General features: G+C 43.2%; 1 protein-coding gene across 2 annotated transcripts in view; it reads left to right on the top strand.

Moving 5' to 3' along the window:
* pcsk5a (proprotein convertase subtilisin/kexin type 5a) overlaps nucleotides 1-18,020 on the top strand; it is a 40,612-nt gene that overhangs the window by 15,951 nt on the left and 6,641 nt on the right. For both annotated transcript variants that reach the window (XM_086301083.1, XM_086301082.1), the window contains 17 exons: nucleotides 248-351; nucleotides 547-685; nucleotides 918-1,033; nucleotides 1,285-1,387; nucleotides 2,341-2,477; nucleotides 2,940-3,140; nucleotides 3,243-3,311; nucleotides 3,467-3,509; nucleotides 3,675-3,817; nucleotides 4,912-5,112; nucleotides 7,640-7,720; nucleotides 7,828-8,026; nucleotides 8,425-8,639; nucleotides 12,742-12,984; nucleotides 14,664-14,900; nucleotides 15,036-15,213; nucleotides 15,758-15,975. In XM_086301083.1, coding sequence (XP_086157209.1) covers nucleotides 248-351; nucleotides 547-685; nucleotides 918-1,033; nucleotides 1,285-1,387; nucleotides 2,341-2,477; nucleotides 2,940-3,140; nucleotides 3,243-3,311; nucleotides 3,467-3,509; nucleotides 3,675-3,817; nucleotides 4,912-5,112; nucleotides 7,640-7,720; nucleotides 7,828-8,026; nucleotides 8,425-8,639; nucleotides 12,742-12,984; nucleotides 14,664-14,900; nucleotides 15,036-15,213; nucleotides 15,758-15,975 — 2,627 coding nt within the window. The remainder of the gene's footprint in view (nucleotides 1-247; nucleotides 352-546; nucleotides 686-917; nucleotides 1,034-1,284; nucleotides 1,388-2,340; nucleotides 2,478-2,939; nucleotides 3,141-3,242; nucleotides 3,312-3,466; nucleotides 3,510-3,674; nucleotides 3,818-4,911; nucleotides 5,113-7,639; nucleotides 7,721-7,827; nucleotides 8,027-8,424; nucleotides 8,640-12,741; nucleotides 12,985-14,663; nucleotides 14,901-15,035; nucleotides 15,214-15,757; nucleotides 15,976-18,020) is intronic.

The following is an 18,020-nucleotide window of genomic DNA, read 5'->3' as shown; positions in this document are numbered from 1 at the left end:
AGCAGAATCATAACATTTCTAGAAAGATAAGTTTATCTTAATCGACGCTTTGCTGTATTGCTACTTGAAAGGACAAAACATCTCGGACAAAGAGTTCGAAGTTTCCGGAATAAAGCTTTCACTGACTCAGTTCACCGAGTGTTTGTGGTGGTGTTGCTGTGGGATGAAAGCAGTGACTCATCCGTTTTGGTGTCACATGATTGACTGTGTGTGTCACGGTGCCACATGCTCGCTCCATCCTCTCTAGTCTACAGGGGAACCGGTGCCAGCGGAGCTGCGCAGCCGGATTCTACCATGACCCGCAGGAAGTCGCGTGCAAGCCTTGTCACCAGGCCTGCGCTACCTGTGCAGGTGAGAGCGGGGGTCAAAAGTCACATTTTGGTTTTGTTTTTTACTGCTGCCGTTTGCATTAATAATAATAATAATAATAATAATAATAATGGATTGGATTTATATAGCGCTTTTCACGCCCCATTGCTCCTTTATGTCCTTTATCCAGTAATCCAGTTAAGTGTGTGTGTGTGTGTTCTCCTCATGCTGCACCAGGTGCAGGTGTTGAGGCGTGCAACACTTGTGCAGAAGGCTACTTGATGGAGGAGTGGAGGTGCGTGTCCTCCTGCAGTGCTGGCTTCTACGCCACAGAACCAAACCCAGAGATAGCTGATGGGCACAGGATATGTAGGAGGTGAGCTCACTGGTGTGTGTTCAGGTGTGGGAGGTTTGTTTATCTGCTGGTGGCAGGCCTTATTCTGGTGGTTGGCTTCCACGTGTGTTTGTGCTTGTTTTGGCACTCATGTTTGTTGTTGCTGTGCGCCTGTATGGAGTGGGGTTTAGTTATTTTTTCTGTGTGTGTTTTGTGTGGTCAGGATTTTTGTGTGAAGGGTTCACTTGTTCACTCTCTGTGCTCCTCTCTTCAGGTGTGACGCCAGCTGTCTCACCTGTGTGGGGCCGAGCCGATGGAACTGCAGCAGCTGTTCCAGCGGTCACAGCCTGCAGAGGGGAGCGTGTGCTGCTGACACCGAGTGCACGGACGGTCGGTCGGCCGTCTTCCACATTTTATTCTTGACACGTTTGGTTCATAAATTTAAATGATATTTAACACAGAAGCAAAATCCATTAATATGTGTCAGTTTAGCATGAAATATGCATTCGCATCTCTGAGTCATTCAGATTTTTTTTGTTAAACCAGAAGTCATTCAGCCGTGGCACATGAAAACCACCTCTGCACCTCAGATGGTTATTCATTTCTGAGTCAGTGTGCTTCTCCTGCTTTCTGTCTAACAGGAGAGTACCAGGACAGTAACGGGGAGTGCCACGCGTGCCACGCAACGTGCCTGAAGTGTACAGGGCCGCAAAGCGAAGACTGCATCAGCTGTATTTCTTCACAGTGAGCTGGACTTGACTGTTTTAGATTGAGTGCATGCCACTGTTTCTCTATAATACATGATATTTCGCTGGGTGTGAGCCTGAAATAATATTTCCCTGATGAATTGTTATTGCCATTGTTTGCAAGCTAGTACGACATTGATTCTTTCTATGTAATACGATGAAATAAGCCTTGGTATACAGCTGAAACACTTATGACAGGGTGATTTATATATATATATATATATATATATATATATATATATATATATATATATATATATATATATATATATATATATATATATATATATATAAATATCCCCATCAAACCTCTCGATAAATAATTATTTCTTTTTATTTTAACGTAAAAATAGCACAAAAAAAGAACATGTCTGTTTCAAAGCTTCAACCTGAGAGGTGCCACTGCAAACTGACTAACTCTGGGTTCAGGCAGCCCTCACAAACTACAGATGTACTCCACCCAAACTCCACCCACTTGGGGCAAAATATAAATAAAGCACAAAATGTGCCGTTTATGGTCTCAAGGAAACTGTACCTTAACACTTAATTACTTAATGATAAGCATCATCCTATCACCCTTTCTGTTCCTGTTATCCAAGTTCTGACTCCATGATTGGAGGGAGCTCTGTGAGGGAGATAGCATCTGTAAAAGGACTCCATTTCTTGTCATGAATGAAGCATACAGCTCGTGGCTATTGTTGTCATGTTGCTGACCAGATGTCTCCCTGATGCTCCTCATGGATAAAATGTCAAAAAAAGAAGACTCCCACATTACCCACATTTCAGCCAACATTCCCACCCTTTCTTCTCCTCCTCCCTTTGTCGGCACATCCAGCTACATCTGTGTAAATGCACCATATGGTACACGCTGGGATTTAAATGAGTTCAGCTCATTTACATACTTATAATTCATATGTGTTGATTTTGTGATGTTGATGTTGCCTGCTGCAGGGCTCTGGATGAGGGCCGCTGTGTGGTGGGATGCGCCAGTGGGAAGTACCAGTCGGGTGGCCGGTGTCACCTGTGCGACCACACCTGTGCCACGTGTGTGGACGCGGGGCCAGCCAACTGCACGAGCTGTGACACCGGTGAGTACGAAATGAGTAGCTCGCGGTAAGTGTGACGTGGTGTGTGCAGTATGTGAATGGAAAACTGGCTGAGACATTAAAAAGATGAAAAGGAAGGAAAAATTATATTTTGTAAATATAAAGCCACAAACTCCCCAAGGGCTACACTAAAACTTTGAGATTTAGGCTGGAGCCTATCCCAGCTGTCATGAAGTGAGAGGCATGGTGCACACCATGTACAGGTGTACAAACGGGTTCATCCTCATTTTCATGCGCCACCCTCCCTGACTCTGTCTTTATTGTTTCTCACACTCTTCATGAATCCATCTGGAGGCCCCGTGAGCCGCAGGCAGTCCTCACTGAGGCCTTCCCCAAACCCCAGCCACAGATTAATGCTTAGTCCATTCACCATTCTCTTAAAGAAATGGCCTCAAACCTAACTACAGACGTGGCTTTCTAGTGAAATTGCTGTTTATTCTCCAGATAAGTTTAAGGTGGAGCGTTACCTCTATAAAGGCATGTGTCTGGACGCCTGTCCTGAGGCTTTCTACCACACCAAGCAGAGGACCTGCGAGCCCTGTGTAGACCACTGCCGACTCTGCACAGGCCCCAACCACTGCCTGAAGTGTAACGCCTCCTACTATGTCTCTGATGGATCCTGTGTTAAGCTGGAGTGTGGGGAAGGTAAGCAAGGTTGCATGTTGAGGAGTGTTTAAGGAGCGTTGTTTCACACCTGTCCACACTGACCTCGCGCTCTCACCCTCCGCTCTCCGTCTCCTTTCTCAGGTGAGGTGGAAGACCCAGATTATGACGACTGCATGGCCTGCGAGCAAGGCTGCAAGAAGTGTGTCCTGTGTAAGTCATGACCCAGTAGCCATAATAAAGTTTTCCCAAATGAATGTCGCCCACAGTGGAAAAAAATTAAGGTGTCCCCGCCCCCTTAAGGTCCCCTTAAAAAAAAAAGGCGACTGAATTTTTCTTTTTCTTTTTTTTTTGTCTGCTTTTGACAGATAACCCCAGGCATTGTCTGTCCTGCATTGAGGGCTTTTACAAGTAAGGCTGTGTGCCTCGCTCTCACCGTGTGTGATCTCGCCATTCTGGGCTCACTTTTCTCTTTCATTTAATCTCTGAGCTAATGCAAAAGACCTCCGCTGGCAGTGAGAGTAGAGTTCATGTTTGTGTGTGATGCAAACATCAACCGTTGCTTTTTGTCGTCAGTTTCCAGGATGGCTGCTACAAAAACTGCCCAGCTAAGACGTACAGCGTAGAAGAAGAAATGACCTGCATTCCGTGTGACGACAACTGCGTGAGCTGCGATGAACACGAGTGCTACTGGTGTGAGAGCGACCTCTTCTTATTAGGTAATTTGCCCTCGTTGGGTAAGACGTGAAGCTACACTCAAAGAATATTTTCCTAACCCATTCGACCAGATTCCATTAAATGTAACATTTTTACATTGTAAGTATGTAACAGAATTATATGGAACCTTCATGTAATTAAATTACTTACATCAGCAATTTTGGAGATAAATATTTTTGGAGTTTGTAAAGGATTATTTACATCATCGTTATTGAAGTGCTATAAGTTATCAGCATGGACAGAGACCCTGTCATCATTTTATTTGCAATGACATATGAAATCATTTTTTAAGAGTAAAGCATGAGATTAGATGGATTTTTGTGATGCGTGCCATTAAATGCTTTAGTATTATAACTATCTAGATAGAAAATATAATAGGCAAGTAACTGGATAGGTCAATTAGTGCACAAGCAAACAAAAACTGAAATATTATTTTATAAAAATGGCATATCCATCCATTTCTTAGATCCAGTATAGTGAAGGAGGCTATCTAGATGGTTGGTCTGACAGAAGAGGATTCTAGGGAGAGGCAGGTGATCTGCTGTGACTCGTAAAGGGAGCAGCTGGAAGATGAATAAGATCCATTTTCTTCCGGTTATCCAGCTCAGGCCCATGAATGGTGTGATGGAGGGTGACAATCCCAGCTGACATAGGGCAAGAATCAGAGTACACCCTGGACAAGTCACCAATCTGTTGCAGGGTGACAAAGAAACACCTATGGCCAGATTTTAGAATTTTTGAAAGTTAGAAAAGAAAGAAAAGCTTTAAGATAACATGGATAATCCACAAAGGACCAGTTGGACCTCACCAGTCCTCCCAGTCTTCAGTAAAAATAATTTTTTTCTCACAGATGGTTAGTCATTTATTAGAGCAATCGTTAAAAACCAATGCAAATGACTTGTTTTTTCATATATTAATATATTATTAATTATATTAATACATAGTGATACTGTCTTTGGGTAATTTAGTATTTTAGTAATTCTAAACTTTTTAAACTGATGTGTGAAACTGCTGAAGGCTGCTTTAATGTAAAGTGCAGCCTGCCCACCTGGATCACATGAAGTACTTATCAGAGGCTACGTTTTTTTTTCCTCAGAGGGGAAGTGCGTTTCAGAATGTCCGGATGGTTTCTACGGCGATGAAGACTCCAATAACTGCGAGGAGTGTCACTGGGACTGTGTGACATGTAGCGGCCCCGAGGACGAGGACTGTCTGTTGTGTGAGGAGGGAAAGGCGCTAGAAAATGGAGAGTGTGTGTCTGACCATGAGGTCTGTCCCATTAAGACCTTTCTCAGCGGTGAGACTAATACTTGTATTCCACTAATCCATCTGTCTGCCCATAATGAATCAGGGATTTGGGCACTTTCACAGGAGCAGAAAAGAAATCTTGGAGGGTAATTGGTCTGTGTGCCACTGTCCCTGAACTCTGTACCAACTTAAGTACCCAAAAACAGAATGCATGTCAGCCAGACACAGAATTAGAAATAATTGATTGTGTGTGTTGAACATTTTGTTCCCTTCGCAAATTAGTTTGACAGACCTTAAACAATGTATGGTAATTAGTTTGAGGCAAGACATCTTAATTATTAGAAACTTAAATAACTCTGAGAAAAGTGCATAGGTTAATACAAAGATTGAAAACGAGCACGGGGAAATAAAGTTATTCTCAAACTTTAAATCTGAGCAGTGACAAAGCTCAATTTAAGTTTCAAATGAGTACTCGTTTTAGGTTTTAAGTCTTCGATAGCTTAGATAAGTTAGACAGATGAGTAATGTATCATCTGTTGAATCTAAATAAAAAGCAAAAGGACAAGTAAGGGTTTATCCATGATTATGTTGGAATTAGTTTTTCCCCACTTTGTGTGAACTGTAGCCGGCACCTCTGGCTGACTTCTAGCATGGTAAATGGTATGTCATCCAGATATGGGCCAGGCCTGGCGTAGATGGCACTGTTTATGTGATGGCATGCCATATCTGTCCCGATTGTGGTTTGGTTTATGTGGCCCAGGCTCATAGAAAACAGGTCTGGCCTGGACCTGGCATCAAGCTGGCACTTCTGACTGACTGATGTCATGGCAGAGTGTAAACCAGACGTGGGCCAGGTCAGGCAGTGATGTTCCTATGTGTTCCTATTTTCCTATTTTAGTTAGAAGACCCAAATGCCATGTTGCAATACTATACTGCTATAGTAGCCAACGTTTCAAATGCAGGTTTCTGAGTGTACACTTTATCCAAAACCTAGTGAGGGTTTACTCATGTTTACCACTGGGTGGCTGTAGTTCAGGAGGTAGAACAGGTCACCTACTGATCGGAAGCTTAGTGGTTCAATCCCTGGTTCCTTCAGTCTGCATGTCAAGAGTGTGAATATGTATGAATGTAGTTAGGAAGCACTCAGTTTAGACAAAGTGTGTGATTGGGTGACTGTTGTATAGAGTACTTTGAGTAATCCACGAGAGTAGAAAGCGCTATATAAGAATCAGTCCATTCACTGTCTGAACAGAGTGTTGTCATGTTACTTTTGCGTTATTATGTTCCGGCACATGTTGTAATTACATGGCTTTATTAAGGTACACATTAGGCTGACATCGGAGGCCAGAGCTGAAACTGTTCTGGGCCAGCACAGGGCCAGCAGTGTGTCTGCAACTGGCCCGTGGCTGCACACAACTTACACATGGCCCACATACCGCAAAGAATGACGGCCCTTTGGTGGCCCAAACCAGGTTTGCCAGAGGTAATCAACACATGGGCCAGCACAGGACCACCAGTGTCTCTGCAACTGGCCTTGTGCTGGCCCATGTGTGGGCCACCTCTGGCAAACCAGATCTGGGCCACCAAAGGGCCGTCATTCTTTGCGGTATGTGGGCCATGTGTAAGCACATTGTGTGGTCCAGATCCGGGCCATACCAATTTTGCTATGTGGGATGTTGTGATCGAGGCATTTCAGTCAAAAGTAGAAGCTATGAAAGATTACTAAGCATACAAACTGACCACAGAACACAGATTTGCTGGGTCTGTCAAATAGTATAAAAGTTTCCAGGAAATTGGGATGAGAACTGTAGAAGTCACTGACAGTAAATAGTAATATTTTGACATTTTTACTGTTCAGACATGACCTAAAAATCTATTGAATTAAAACATCTTTGTAGATGTTTTAAGAGTTTGGACAGTGTTAGCCTCACCAGCTTCAAAGATGGTAGCTGTTTCAGTTTCACCAAGTCACCCAGTTGTGCTAATAAGCTGGTAGCTCAAGTTTTATATAATATATAAACTGTTTGAATTAGACTAAACGCAATATTCTAGCTTCCAGCGCATACACTTGTTGGCCACTTTTAGGTACACATCTACACATGTTTAAATATCTGTAACTGCTTATTAAAGCAGATATCAAATCTGCAACTCGGTGGATTTAGGCATATATAGACGGTCAAGATGACCTGCTGAAGGTCAAACTAAGCATCAGAATGGGGAAGAAAGCTGTTTTAAGTCACTTTGAATGCGTCATGCTTGTTGGTCCCAGACTGAGTTCACCTTCATTACTGAGAAGTGCTGTAGCCTGTTTGAGCATTGTTGCTGGTCAAGTGTCCAGCCCAGTACTAGCGAGTAAGCCTAATAAACTGTCCGATGAGTCTATAAGAAGATTGGCAACCACTCTCTGAGGTTTCAAGTGATTAAAACGTAATTTTGTTAACAAACACTTTCAGTACATGAATGAAGTTTTTCGGGCAGAATAACAAAATACACCTGGTTCTGGGTCAGTTTGCGTCTGTTATGTGTTGTGTTGTTAGATGACACTTTATGATGATTGTAGTGTTGTTGCCCTCCAGATGGGGAGTGCGAGGACTGCCACCCATCCTGTGAGTCCTGCGCTGGACCGGAGAAGAACCAATGTACAAAATGTGCAAAAGGTTTGTCACTGGTTTATTGTTTTTAAGCTGTTTCAGACCTCAGCAGCTTGCTGTCTGAGCTCTGAGCTAACAATGATGACGTTCATCTTTTGTTATTTGTCCTTCAGGGCGATTTTTGACCACGCAGCAAACATGTGTGTTAAAGTGTCCGGGGGGCTTCATTGCCAGTCAGCTGAGCGGTGTGTGCGAGGCGTGCCCTGCAGGTTGTTTGCAGTGTGTGGACGCTCAGCACTGCATCCGCTGCCAGAGTGCTCGCAAAGCTCAGTTGTTCCTACAGGATGGGCAGTGTGTTCAAGAGTGTGTGAGGTCAGGAGGTCGATCCTATTGCTGCTATCTTCTAAATGTCACACAAGATGTTTGAGGCATGTCTTCTGGCGAGCCAAAAATAAATGTCAGAAGATGCCTGTGATTTTGACATTTCCTACGTGATGTTCTATTAAATTTTTTATATACTTAAAGCCAGAACCCTATATTGATCTTGCTGAAGCTCCAAGCTATGAAGCTTCATTTAAACTTTCTGACCATGTGACCTTTTTTTACTATTTGCTAAGTGGCCTCCTTTACCAGTACATGTTATTCCTACATGGTTTGCAGCAAGAACAAAGCGAATAACAGAATAAATACAAACCTAATGGAAAGTATATTTTAAGTGTGCTGCCCTGCGTTTTCTACCTGTCCATCAAGCTCTGTGTTGCTTCCAATAGGGGCTTTCCTGCAGGCCAGGTTTGTCATAGCTGTGCACCTGGCTGTGCATCTTGTGCGAGGAATGCTACCCACTGCCTCAGCTGTGAAGAACCTCTTCTCCTACACAAGCACCAGTGTGTAGACAAGTGTCCTCCAGCACACACTGTGCAGGAGAGAGAATGCCAACCCTGCCCCTCAGCCTGCCAGGAGTGCGACCCACTCGGCGTTTGCACAGGTACTGAAATGCAATGCAAACTACGACAAATTCAGCTGTAGGAGCTTTTTCAGTCTTCCGCTTTTAGCTCTTTCTGTGCTTTTACTATTCTTTTGTCAGCATACATGACTGACTCCATATGATTACCAGCAGCATTACAACACAGCAAGCATTATGCATGATTCCTTTTTTTTTTTTTTTTTTTTTTTTTTTTCTTTTGCCTGTCCCATTTGGTTCTTTAGCCATCAGAATTGTTGTCTGAAGACCAACAAGGATACCCAATGGATTTACTTTGCCAAATGGATCATCGTGGCATTGCCGTATTGGTCCATTTGGTCGATCTTTGTTTTTATTATTTATTATATTTTATTTTCAGATGTTACAGACGGGACAGACATGAGTGAGAGATAGGAAAGGGAGAAAGAAAGAGGAAGGAAAGGAAAAACAGAAGGGGAGAGGGACAGTGAGAAAGGGGGGGAGAAAAAAAAATAAAAATCTCCTGGATCACCTGTTGAGAGAAGAATAGAAAACAAGCAAAAAAAGACAAAAAAAAACAAAAAACAAAGCAACATACTAAACACAACACCATCGCATTAATCTAGCTAAGTGTAAACAGCAGTAAATACTAAATATTCAATGTTGTTGTGCAGCACGCAGGACAGATGTGCTTCGAAGTAGCAACCAAGAAAGGTGTAATTTGGGTCTACGAGCAGTGAACACCCGTGTGCATACCTGTGTGGATCAGCGCGCTTGTATTCCAAAGGTTTCTCCATGTAACGATCTGCTAGGGAGTGTGGGGGGGCCACAGCCCCGTCCTCCAGGGTGTGAAGCAGGTATGGAGGAGATCAAAACTCCAGACATCCAGAGGCCCCCAGAACACAAGAGACCAAGGAAGACCAACAGAGGGGCAGCCGCGCCACTGTTCCAGTAAGAGCTGAGGAGAGTCCCAGATGAGGGCTCACTCAGCAGCCGCGGAGCAGAAGCCAGGGGGAGTTGCAGTGACGCGCCCGTGAGCTCCGCCGGCCGCCAGCTGTGCCTGAGTGACCGAGCCCCAGGCCGAGAGGCCGGGGGCACCCCACCCCCGAAGGGGCCCGAGCGAGCCCCAGGCTCCAGGCCCCGATAAGCGGCCGCCAAGGAGTGAGCCGGTGTGTACCTGGACGCCCACCCCCAGACACAAAGAACCACCAACGCACCGACACCTGAGGGAGTCCGCCATCGGCAGGGGAAGTGGTGGTAGGTGGAGATAGGCCTCCAAACCTTGGAGGGCCTGAGATGTCCCCAGAGAGGTGGCGTCTGATACCCAACCTGACATATAGACACAGACATACAGGCACACACAGACACAAACATCCATTCCCCCCCCTCATGCTCTCATATGCACTCACTCCACACTCAACCAACGTGGAGACAGACATAAAGAGACGCTGTACACACGATCACACTCCCCAAGCGTACTCTACAAACCGGGTCTAGGTACCCTTGCCCCTGGAGGGGGGAACTGCACCCAGACCCAGGTGGTGTTACCCTTTTCCCTGCGGTGGGGAGAGGCAGACCACCCCGACTCCGTAGCAGCAGGGAGGCCCCACACTCCAGACCGCAGTCGGACGGCCAACTCCACCTAGCCCTCCCGCTCCAGCAGGCCGCAGAGAATGATTCCTGTACAGCATGTTCTTTACAACTATAAGCATTTATTTTTTCCTAAAGCATTACTATGGGGTTGCCATTTAGTTCAATACTTTAAATAACTATTGGAGTGCAGTACAATTTCAAACACATCGTCACAATTCCCCCAGGTTGATTTGTGCAATCACATGGGAAAAAAAGTGCACCACCTTTAAGTTTAATGTTTTATTTATCGGGGCATAATTTAAAAAAAACTTCATAATAAAGAGTGAATAATTTTCCATATAGCTGTATCAGTCTCTCACATTGTTGTGGAGAAATTTACATTACATTGTTGCTTTCATTTATTAGGGTTTGTTTATGTTTCTGTCATCAAATTTCAGTTGAGATGTGGTTTTTGGCCGAACTATTGCAACACCGGGATCCAATTCAGTTTTACTTATATAGCTCAAGGTGCTTTATATTCTCATCCTTTTCAGTCATTTTTTGTAGATGTGCCGCTGTGCTTGGGATCATTGTCCTGTTGCATGGCCTATCAAGTTTTTTTGTATTTTGTCTGAGTGTTGCACAGTCTGACCTTAGGGTAAATTTGCTGCAGCATCCACTCCTGGGAGGATTGGCAACTGTGTTGAATGTTTTTTCCATTTGTGAATGATCCTTCTCGATGCAGAGTGATGCACTTGAAGTTGTTTGGAAAGGGCTTTACAGCCCTTCCCTGAATGATGGGCAGCAACAATTGCTTCTCTAAGGTCATTTTTGTTGCTGTAGACTTTCCTGCTTGTCGTGTGTTAACACACATCTGAATGCTCCAGACCAGCTGCCAAAACCTTTGATTTTATAGAAGATAGAAGGTAGTTTTTGTGTCATCTCTCAGACAAACAATCATTAATTACCTCTACCCCAACATTGTCTTTTTTTCCTATGCAACTTTATAGAGTTTTATAGCTGTTTCGATTTCACCAAGTCACCCCAAAGTTGACTAAATAGCAAAGTAGTTTAGTTATCTGTTGAGAACTGAACTCAGTAGATGGTGGAGACCAAAACAGAGGTAAAAATGTGGGTACATTGCACTTTTAATCAGCTGATGATCAGAAATATGACTCCAAATGATTAATCGTTTGTATCAAAAAATTTAGCATACTCAGAGTTTCACTTACCCTAACACCAGCAATCCAGCTCAGCCATTGCACAAATCTGTCTGTGAGCTCATGCACAGCTTGTGCACATGAAGAAAGCAGTGTTGCTAGCACGACCAGTCGCAAACCACGGACAAAGTCTGTTGGCAGTAAGCAAAAGACCTAAATTAAAAGCAACACACTGGCTGCAGCCAAAGCAGCAGTATGTGAGCGAGGAATAGCACTGTACGGTATGTTTGATTGTTTTTTTCTCTCTCTCTTTTTTTAAGAGCTCTATGAATGTGTGTCTGTTTCATGTGCTGCTGTCAGTAAGCGAGGCAGGAATCTCGCTCTATAATGCCAATTAAATGCCAGGAAAGAAAGGTGGCAAACAATGCTGTGTCACTTAAAAGCTGTAACCCCATCAGCGGCAACCCTGACAGAATAAGGCTGATAGAATTAGACTTGCTCCCAGATGTGTTAAACTCATGTCAGAAATAAAAATAATAATTCAAGCACACAATAAGCTTACTTGAAACCTTTTCAAACAAATTTTCTAAGGGCAACGTGTACAAGGTTTAGACTCTGTGTATCTGTGGATGCCTTCTTCTCATTTCTCAGGTTCCTCACCTCCTCTCCTCGTGCTCCTCACAGAGATTTGGGAGGAGAGAAAGAGACACGAGGAGAGGCATCCTCGCGTCAGAGCCATCATTTTAAAGTGATCAATTAATCTTGACACGTGACACAGCTCCATCATCTTTCTATTGTTTTGTTAAAGCCTCCTGTTTAATGAACAGGGCTCATGACAACACAGTTCTACTTTTAATGGAATTTACAGCATAGCACAATGTCACAAGATGTACCTTTTTTAAATTATTTTATCATAGAACAGATGTTGAAGGGCAGGCATTGGATCGCACATTTGATCACCCTAAAAGGCTAAAATGAGTTGTGAACACAAAGGACTAGTGGGTGCAGTGTCCTCATCAGACCCTGGTTTGTGTATTCCAGCTGTGCCGCGCCTCACGTGCAAAAATAGAAGCAGCCGACAGACTGATGAGACTGAGGGAGAGGCGGGGCTATAAATACCCAGAGAATAGGTACAAATAATGAACACAGGTGTAACCAACCTGAGCCTTGATACACAAAACGCACATAAACGAAACACGGGCAAAACATGAACACTTAAACGGGAGAATCAGTTGAATACGGACCAAACCATGGCTGATAACATTGATCCTTGTCTGTTGAATAACAGTTGCTGATTTGCTTGTCTTCACATGTTGAAAAAAAAACTGTTAGAGTACATCCAGCACTGATGACAGGGCTCTGATCCTTATGCATGCAGTAAATCCTTCCTGCATTTATGAGTGTTTTTGGCACAGGCTGTGAGGAGTATCACTTTCTCCACGAGGGCCTGTGCATGCTGGACTGTCCGGAGAGGTTCTTTGAGGACAAAGAGCAAGGGAGGTGTTTGCAGTGCCACCTGGACTGCGCTTTGTGCGACGGGCCAAACAGCAACGACTGTGACGCCTGCACGGACGCAGAGGCCACCCTGCACAACGGGGCGTGTCTTGGAGCGTGTCCCTCCCATACCTTTATGGATGGTATAACAGGAGACTGTAAAGGTACGACATTTATCACACAGCAGAAAACACAAATCGTCTGTCTTGTTTTTTGTGAGCAGGACTGATTTGATTTGGTCGACTCCCCTCAGCAGCATAAAGTCGTGCCCCTTTATGTTTTTATTTCTTCTTATACACTCTGACCGTCAGTCGTTCAAAGCATGACAAAGACAACCCCATCGCTCCTGAAGTTGATGCTGTGTTTTCTGTCCTGTAGAGCGCCCTTCATACATTTTCTCAATTATATTCTCTGCTATGCCTGAGCGTGTTTCCCGACTGAAATAGCAGCGCTTCTGAGATGGTTAACAGGCAGCTGTCAAACCTTGAAAACACCAGAGAGATGCCAAAGACAGTTCCCTCGAGAAAGACACACCGCTCTGATTTTGCTATTCAAAAACACAGAAGTGCAAAAATGTTGTAGGCGATGCCCTCTTTTGTTGCTGCTTAAAGTAGCTGCCAACGGAAATGCATCCACTTGCATGTACCTGTGTCTGCTGTGCGGTGAAATGGACAGAGTTTAATTTTGTTGCTGAAAATGTTTTCAAGGGTCATCCTGTAGCTTGAGAACCAAATATGTGGAAACCATTATATTTAATGAAATGTACAGAGCACCAGATCAGCTTAAATGACATTAGTCATCTAAAGGCACTCTGTATTTTAAGTATAAAGATAACAGCGTTATAGATAGAAACCCAATTATCCAATAATCCCCCCTTCAGCAAGCACTTGGTGGCAGACGGGCGAAAAACAAAACAAAAAAAAAGTCCCTTTAAAAGGAAGAAACCTCCAGCAGCACCAAGCTCAGGGTGGGAGGGTGGCCATCTGCTGTGACCGGCTGGAGGGGGGAGGGGGGGGGGGTAAGGGGAAAGGGAAGAGAGGAGAGAAGAGCACAGAGAGATGATAAACAACAAACAGACTTTAGCAGAACTTCACAAGAGAGAAAAACAAAGAACAGTGGCATGCAAATAGATGAGGAGAGAAGACTCAAGGACGGTTCAGGGTCATCTGATCTATAACTCTGAGCTTTATCAAAAGAGAAATAAACAAAAGAGCAACATTTTACTCATAATTTAAAAAGAGAGAGAGTATTTGTCTCCCAAACTCAAGCCCCAAGCTTCTTCTGCCTCTGCAGATGGCAGCCCCTCCCTGAGCCTGGTTCTGAGGTTTCTTTCTGTTAAAAGGGAGTTTTTCTTTCCCACTGTCGCCACTAACTGCTTGTACATAGAGGGTCATCTGATTGTTGGGGTTTTCTCTCTATTCTCTCTGCAGTTCCTAAGGTCTTGTATTTTAGAAAAATTTACAGTATTTTTCATATGTGTATATATATATATATATATATATATATATATATATAGTACAATACATGGCTTAATGTATGTATATAAGGTTAAAATAAGGTTATTTTATTAAATAATCTGATTCTGAGGTGGGGAACCTTTTCAGATTTGTCTGAGTCTGTATGGAAAGACACGCTTAAGTAAAACATTATATAACATTGTCATTGCAGGACTTTTACTTGTAAAACATATTTTGGCACTTAGTCCTGGCATGGTATTTTTTTTTATTCTTCTGCCTAATATGATTATAGTTTGGTGTCAAACTATATTAAAATGATATAGATATCAAGTCGAGATGGAACATTGATACTATCCTACTAAATTACTTCCTAATTCTGTTTCCAGACTGCAATACATCATGTCTCACGTGCTTTGGACCTCATGCTAGCTCCTGCACCAGCTGCAGAGAGGGTCAGATGCTGGATGGTAACAGCCAGTGCATTCCATCAGCCAGTAAGTGCTCGCCTCACCAGTACAAAGACCAGCACGGGGAATGCCATCCGTGTCACAAATACTGCTACAGGTGTTCGGGTCCTGGCAAAACCCACTGCCTGAGCTGCAACCCAAGACATCTCCTGCTCAGTGAGTCGAGTTCTTTTTTTTTCTTCTTTTTTTTGGTAGAGCTAGTGATTTCTCTCAAGGCTGTGTGTCCTGGAAAGCTTGTCAGGCATCTGCGATGTTTGCTTAGCCCCCGTGATCGTGTGTTTGTTGGTACAGATGGCACCTGTGTGGATCAATGCCCAACAGGCTACTACGAGCAGGAGTCTGGGCAGAAATGCGAACCCTGCCACGCTTCTTGTAAGTCCTGTGTTGGAAAGCACAACCACGAGTGCCTCACATGTAAAGCCCACCTATTTCGAGAGGGCAAAGAATGCGTGGAGACCTGCCAGCACAGGTAGTTTAACCTGCCCCCCGTCCTTCTGCTGCTCATCCATCATATTATCACATTAAATGCAGTTAGACAGTGTAGCCGTTAACGAAAAAAGATCAGCATATTCACACAAATAGGTTACGGACACTGAACCGTTGCTCTTTAATTACATGGACAGGGTGCAATATGGAGGTACAAGCTAATTTGGTCAGACATTTAAATAGCCTATAAAAGGCTAATAATACTTTATTTTTGAGGGAGTAGGCGGTGATTAGGAGTCAAATTAATGTACCGTTAAACTGATATGCAGCTAAATACTCACTCAGAAAACACAAACAGGATATAAAGACTGTACAGACCAGCATGCAGACAATGCAGCATTGCCTAGCAATGCAAGAGTAATATTTGTTTTCTTTTTCTACTCTATTACGTTAGTATTTATAGATGTCTATGGCTAAATGTGAGTCTGAGTAAAGATATTTCCTTTGAGGAATAGCAAAGCTCTAATCTCATTTCTTTTAATTGAATGCAGTCTGTGATAACTTTTGACCATCTGTCCATCCTCTAGTCACTATGGAAACACTGCCTCAAGAATGTGTGAAAAGTGTGACCCCAGTTGTGGTGAGTGTATTAGCGATGAGGAGAACGACTGCCTGAGCTGCGCTCCGGGCCTCATTTATTTGCGGAAACAAGGCCGTTGTCTCGCCTCATGCCCTCAAGGATACTACCATGACACTGTGCACAGGACCTGCGAGCACTGCCACGCCAGCTGCAGAACCTGCTCAGGTACAAGTGTCAGGAAAAGCTTCATGTATTGCATACACACACACACACACACACACACACACACACACACACACACTCATAATATTTTGATTATACTATTTTTTCTCCATGTCAATAGCTATATAATCATTGGAGACTATGAAATGTGGTGAAAGTAACATTAAAAATGTTACAGACAGATGTATAGTACTGTAGATCACAGACTGTACATTAAAGATGTAAAGCCACCCAGACATCACCTGTTTATTTAAGCAGTGGTTAGCAAGCTGCACCCACAGACACAGACACCTGCTTTTTAATCTGACTACAAATAAAATGTTAGAATTTTATTCACCACAACTGAAGCACAGACTTCTTGTTAATAGTACAATTAACTGCACAGCAGGTGATGGTATTTGTCACTTAATTACATTAAAATGCAACAGAGGACACTCTACTTCAATAAGCAAATGTGAGGAGTAATTAGCATCTATGTAAATGCTGCCCACTAAAAATGATATCATATATCACTTTTAATGAGTGAGATGATAAAAAATAAAGTAAAAAAATGTAAAGAAACCAGTGTTGCCATATATACTATGAAGCCTGTTAAACTATGAATTATTTACTACTGCAGTTAGTGTATGTGTGTCAAAAATAAGGCCCAGGTGGCAGAATCAGCCAGGCAAAGACTCTAATCCAGCCCACTGACTGGCTTTTGAAAGCCGGAAGGTATACATTTTGGACTTTTAACTGTATTGTCACAAGCTTAGCAGCTTTGATTACAATTAAATGACTACACAGTTTAAATTATGCTCTCTCGGGGATTAAATATATACTTCTTCTTTACACTGACAGAAAGGAGAGCTTCACTGGTCCAGTCTCCTTAACATCAGAGTGGGCTGTATGTGGCCGACAATGAAAAACTGTTTTGACATCCCTGTTATAAACATAATAACGTGCCATAATTAACCCTCGCGAGTTTGAGAGTGAATAATTCTCACAACATCATGGACCAAAGTTTTAACTGTGATTGATTCAATGAGTGAATCATCCAGCCTTGGTGCATAACTGCAGTGTAGCATTTTAAATAAGAAGCTGTAGTAGGTTTTTTTTTCCTTTGGGGGGGTGAGTCTCCTGTAAAACATGACACTCCGAATCATTTCTTTTTTATTTTGTTAATGGTAGTTTTCACTCAGTGCTTGGCACCTTACTGAAAAGTTGCTTGGCTCAGAAATGGCTCAGATCGTTCGCCCTACGCTGTGTCATCTTTTCTGTCACAGGAACACGACTGCTGAGAGTGAAAGTCAGTTTCTGATTTGATTGTTTTTTGCGCTGTAGGCAGTTTCAAGATTCAGCACTAAAATCAGAAGGGGAGGAGGAATTTTTATATTTTTCTTTATACTCCCACCATGCAAATCACACTCTGCTCACACACCTCACAGCTGTGAAAAAGAAAGGCCAAAAACATTTTTGTGCCAATTTGTAAACATGCTTTTTAAAACTGTAAAGGACAGCTTAAACCAGCCATTAGCAGCCATTCAGTTACAGTGGTGTGAAAAAGTGTCTGCCCCCTTCCTGTTTTCTTTTTATGTTTGTCACACTTAAATGTTTAAGATCAAAAAAAGACACACAAAATGCAGTTAACAAATAAGGTGTTTATTATTAAGGGAAACATTCCAAACCTACGTAGACCACAAGTGACTGCTGTGCAGGAATTTTGCCGCACTCATCTTTGCAGGATTGTCGTAATTCAGCCACGCTGGAGGGTTTTCGAGCAGGGTTTTTTAAAAGTCATGCCATAGCAAGTGCCCCACCTGAATGGGACACACACCTTCCAAAAAGTTCAATTTTTGTCTTGTCGGTCCACAGAGTGTAAGAGATTACAGGATGACCCCAACCTCAACAACAGGACCAGTCTCAGCATCGACCAAGTGTGTTTGCTTTTGGAACTGTCTTCATTCCACCTACTTCACATGCAAGGGTCAGTTCTACAGGCAGAAACATGGGTGTGCCATGGGCTCCCCAGTTTCACCCATTTGGCCAATTTGTACATGGAAGAAGTG

This window comes from Aulonocara sp. 'chitande type north' Nkhata Bay, linkage group LG7 (assembly GCF_057382095.1).
Source record: "Aulonocara sp. 'chitande type north' Nkhata Bay isolate Kocher_YH1m ecotype deep benthic linkage group LG7, A_spYH_male_GT1.1, whole genome shotgun sequence".
In the NCBI taxonomy this organism is placed as follows: Eukaryota; Metazoa; Chordata; class Actinopteri; order Cichliformes; family Cichlidae; genus Aulonocara; species Aulonocara sp. 'chitande type north' Nkhata Bay.
The sequence above is the reverse complement of the archived record's forward strand: the minus strand, read 5'-3'. Positions and strand labels throughout refer to the sequence as shown.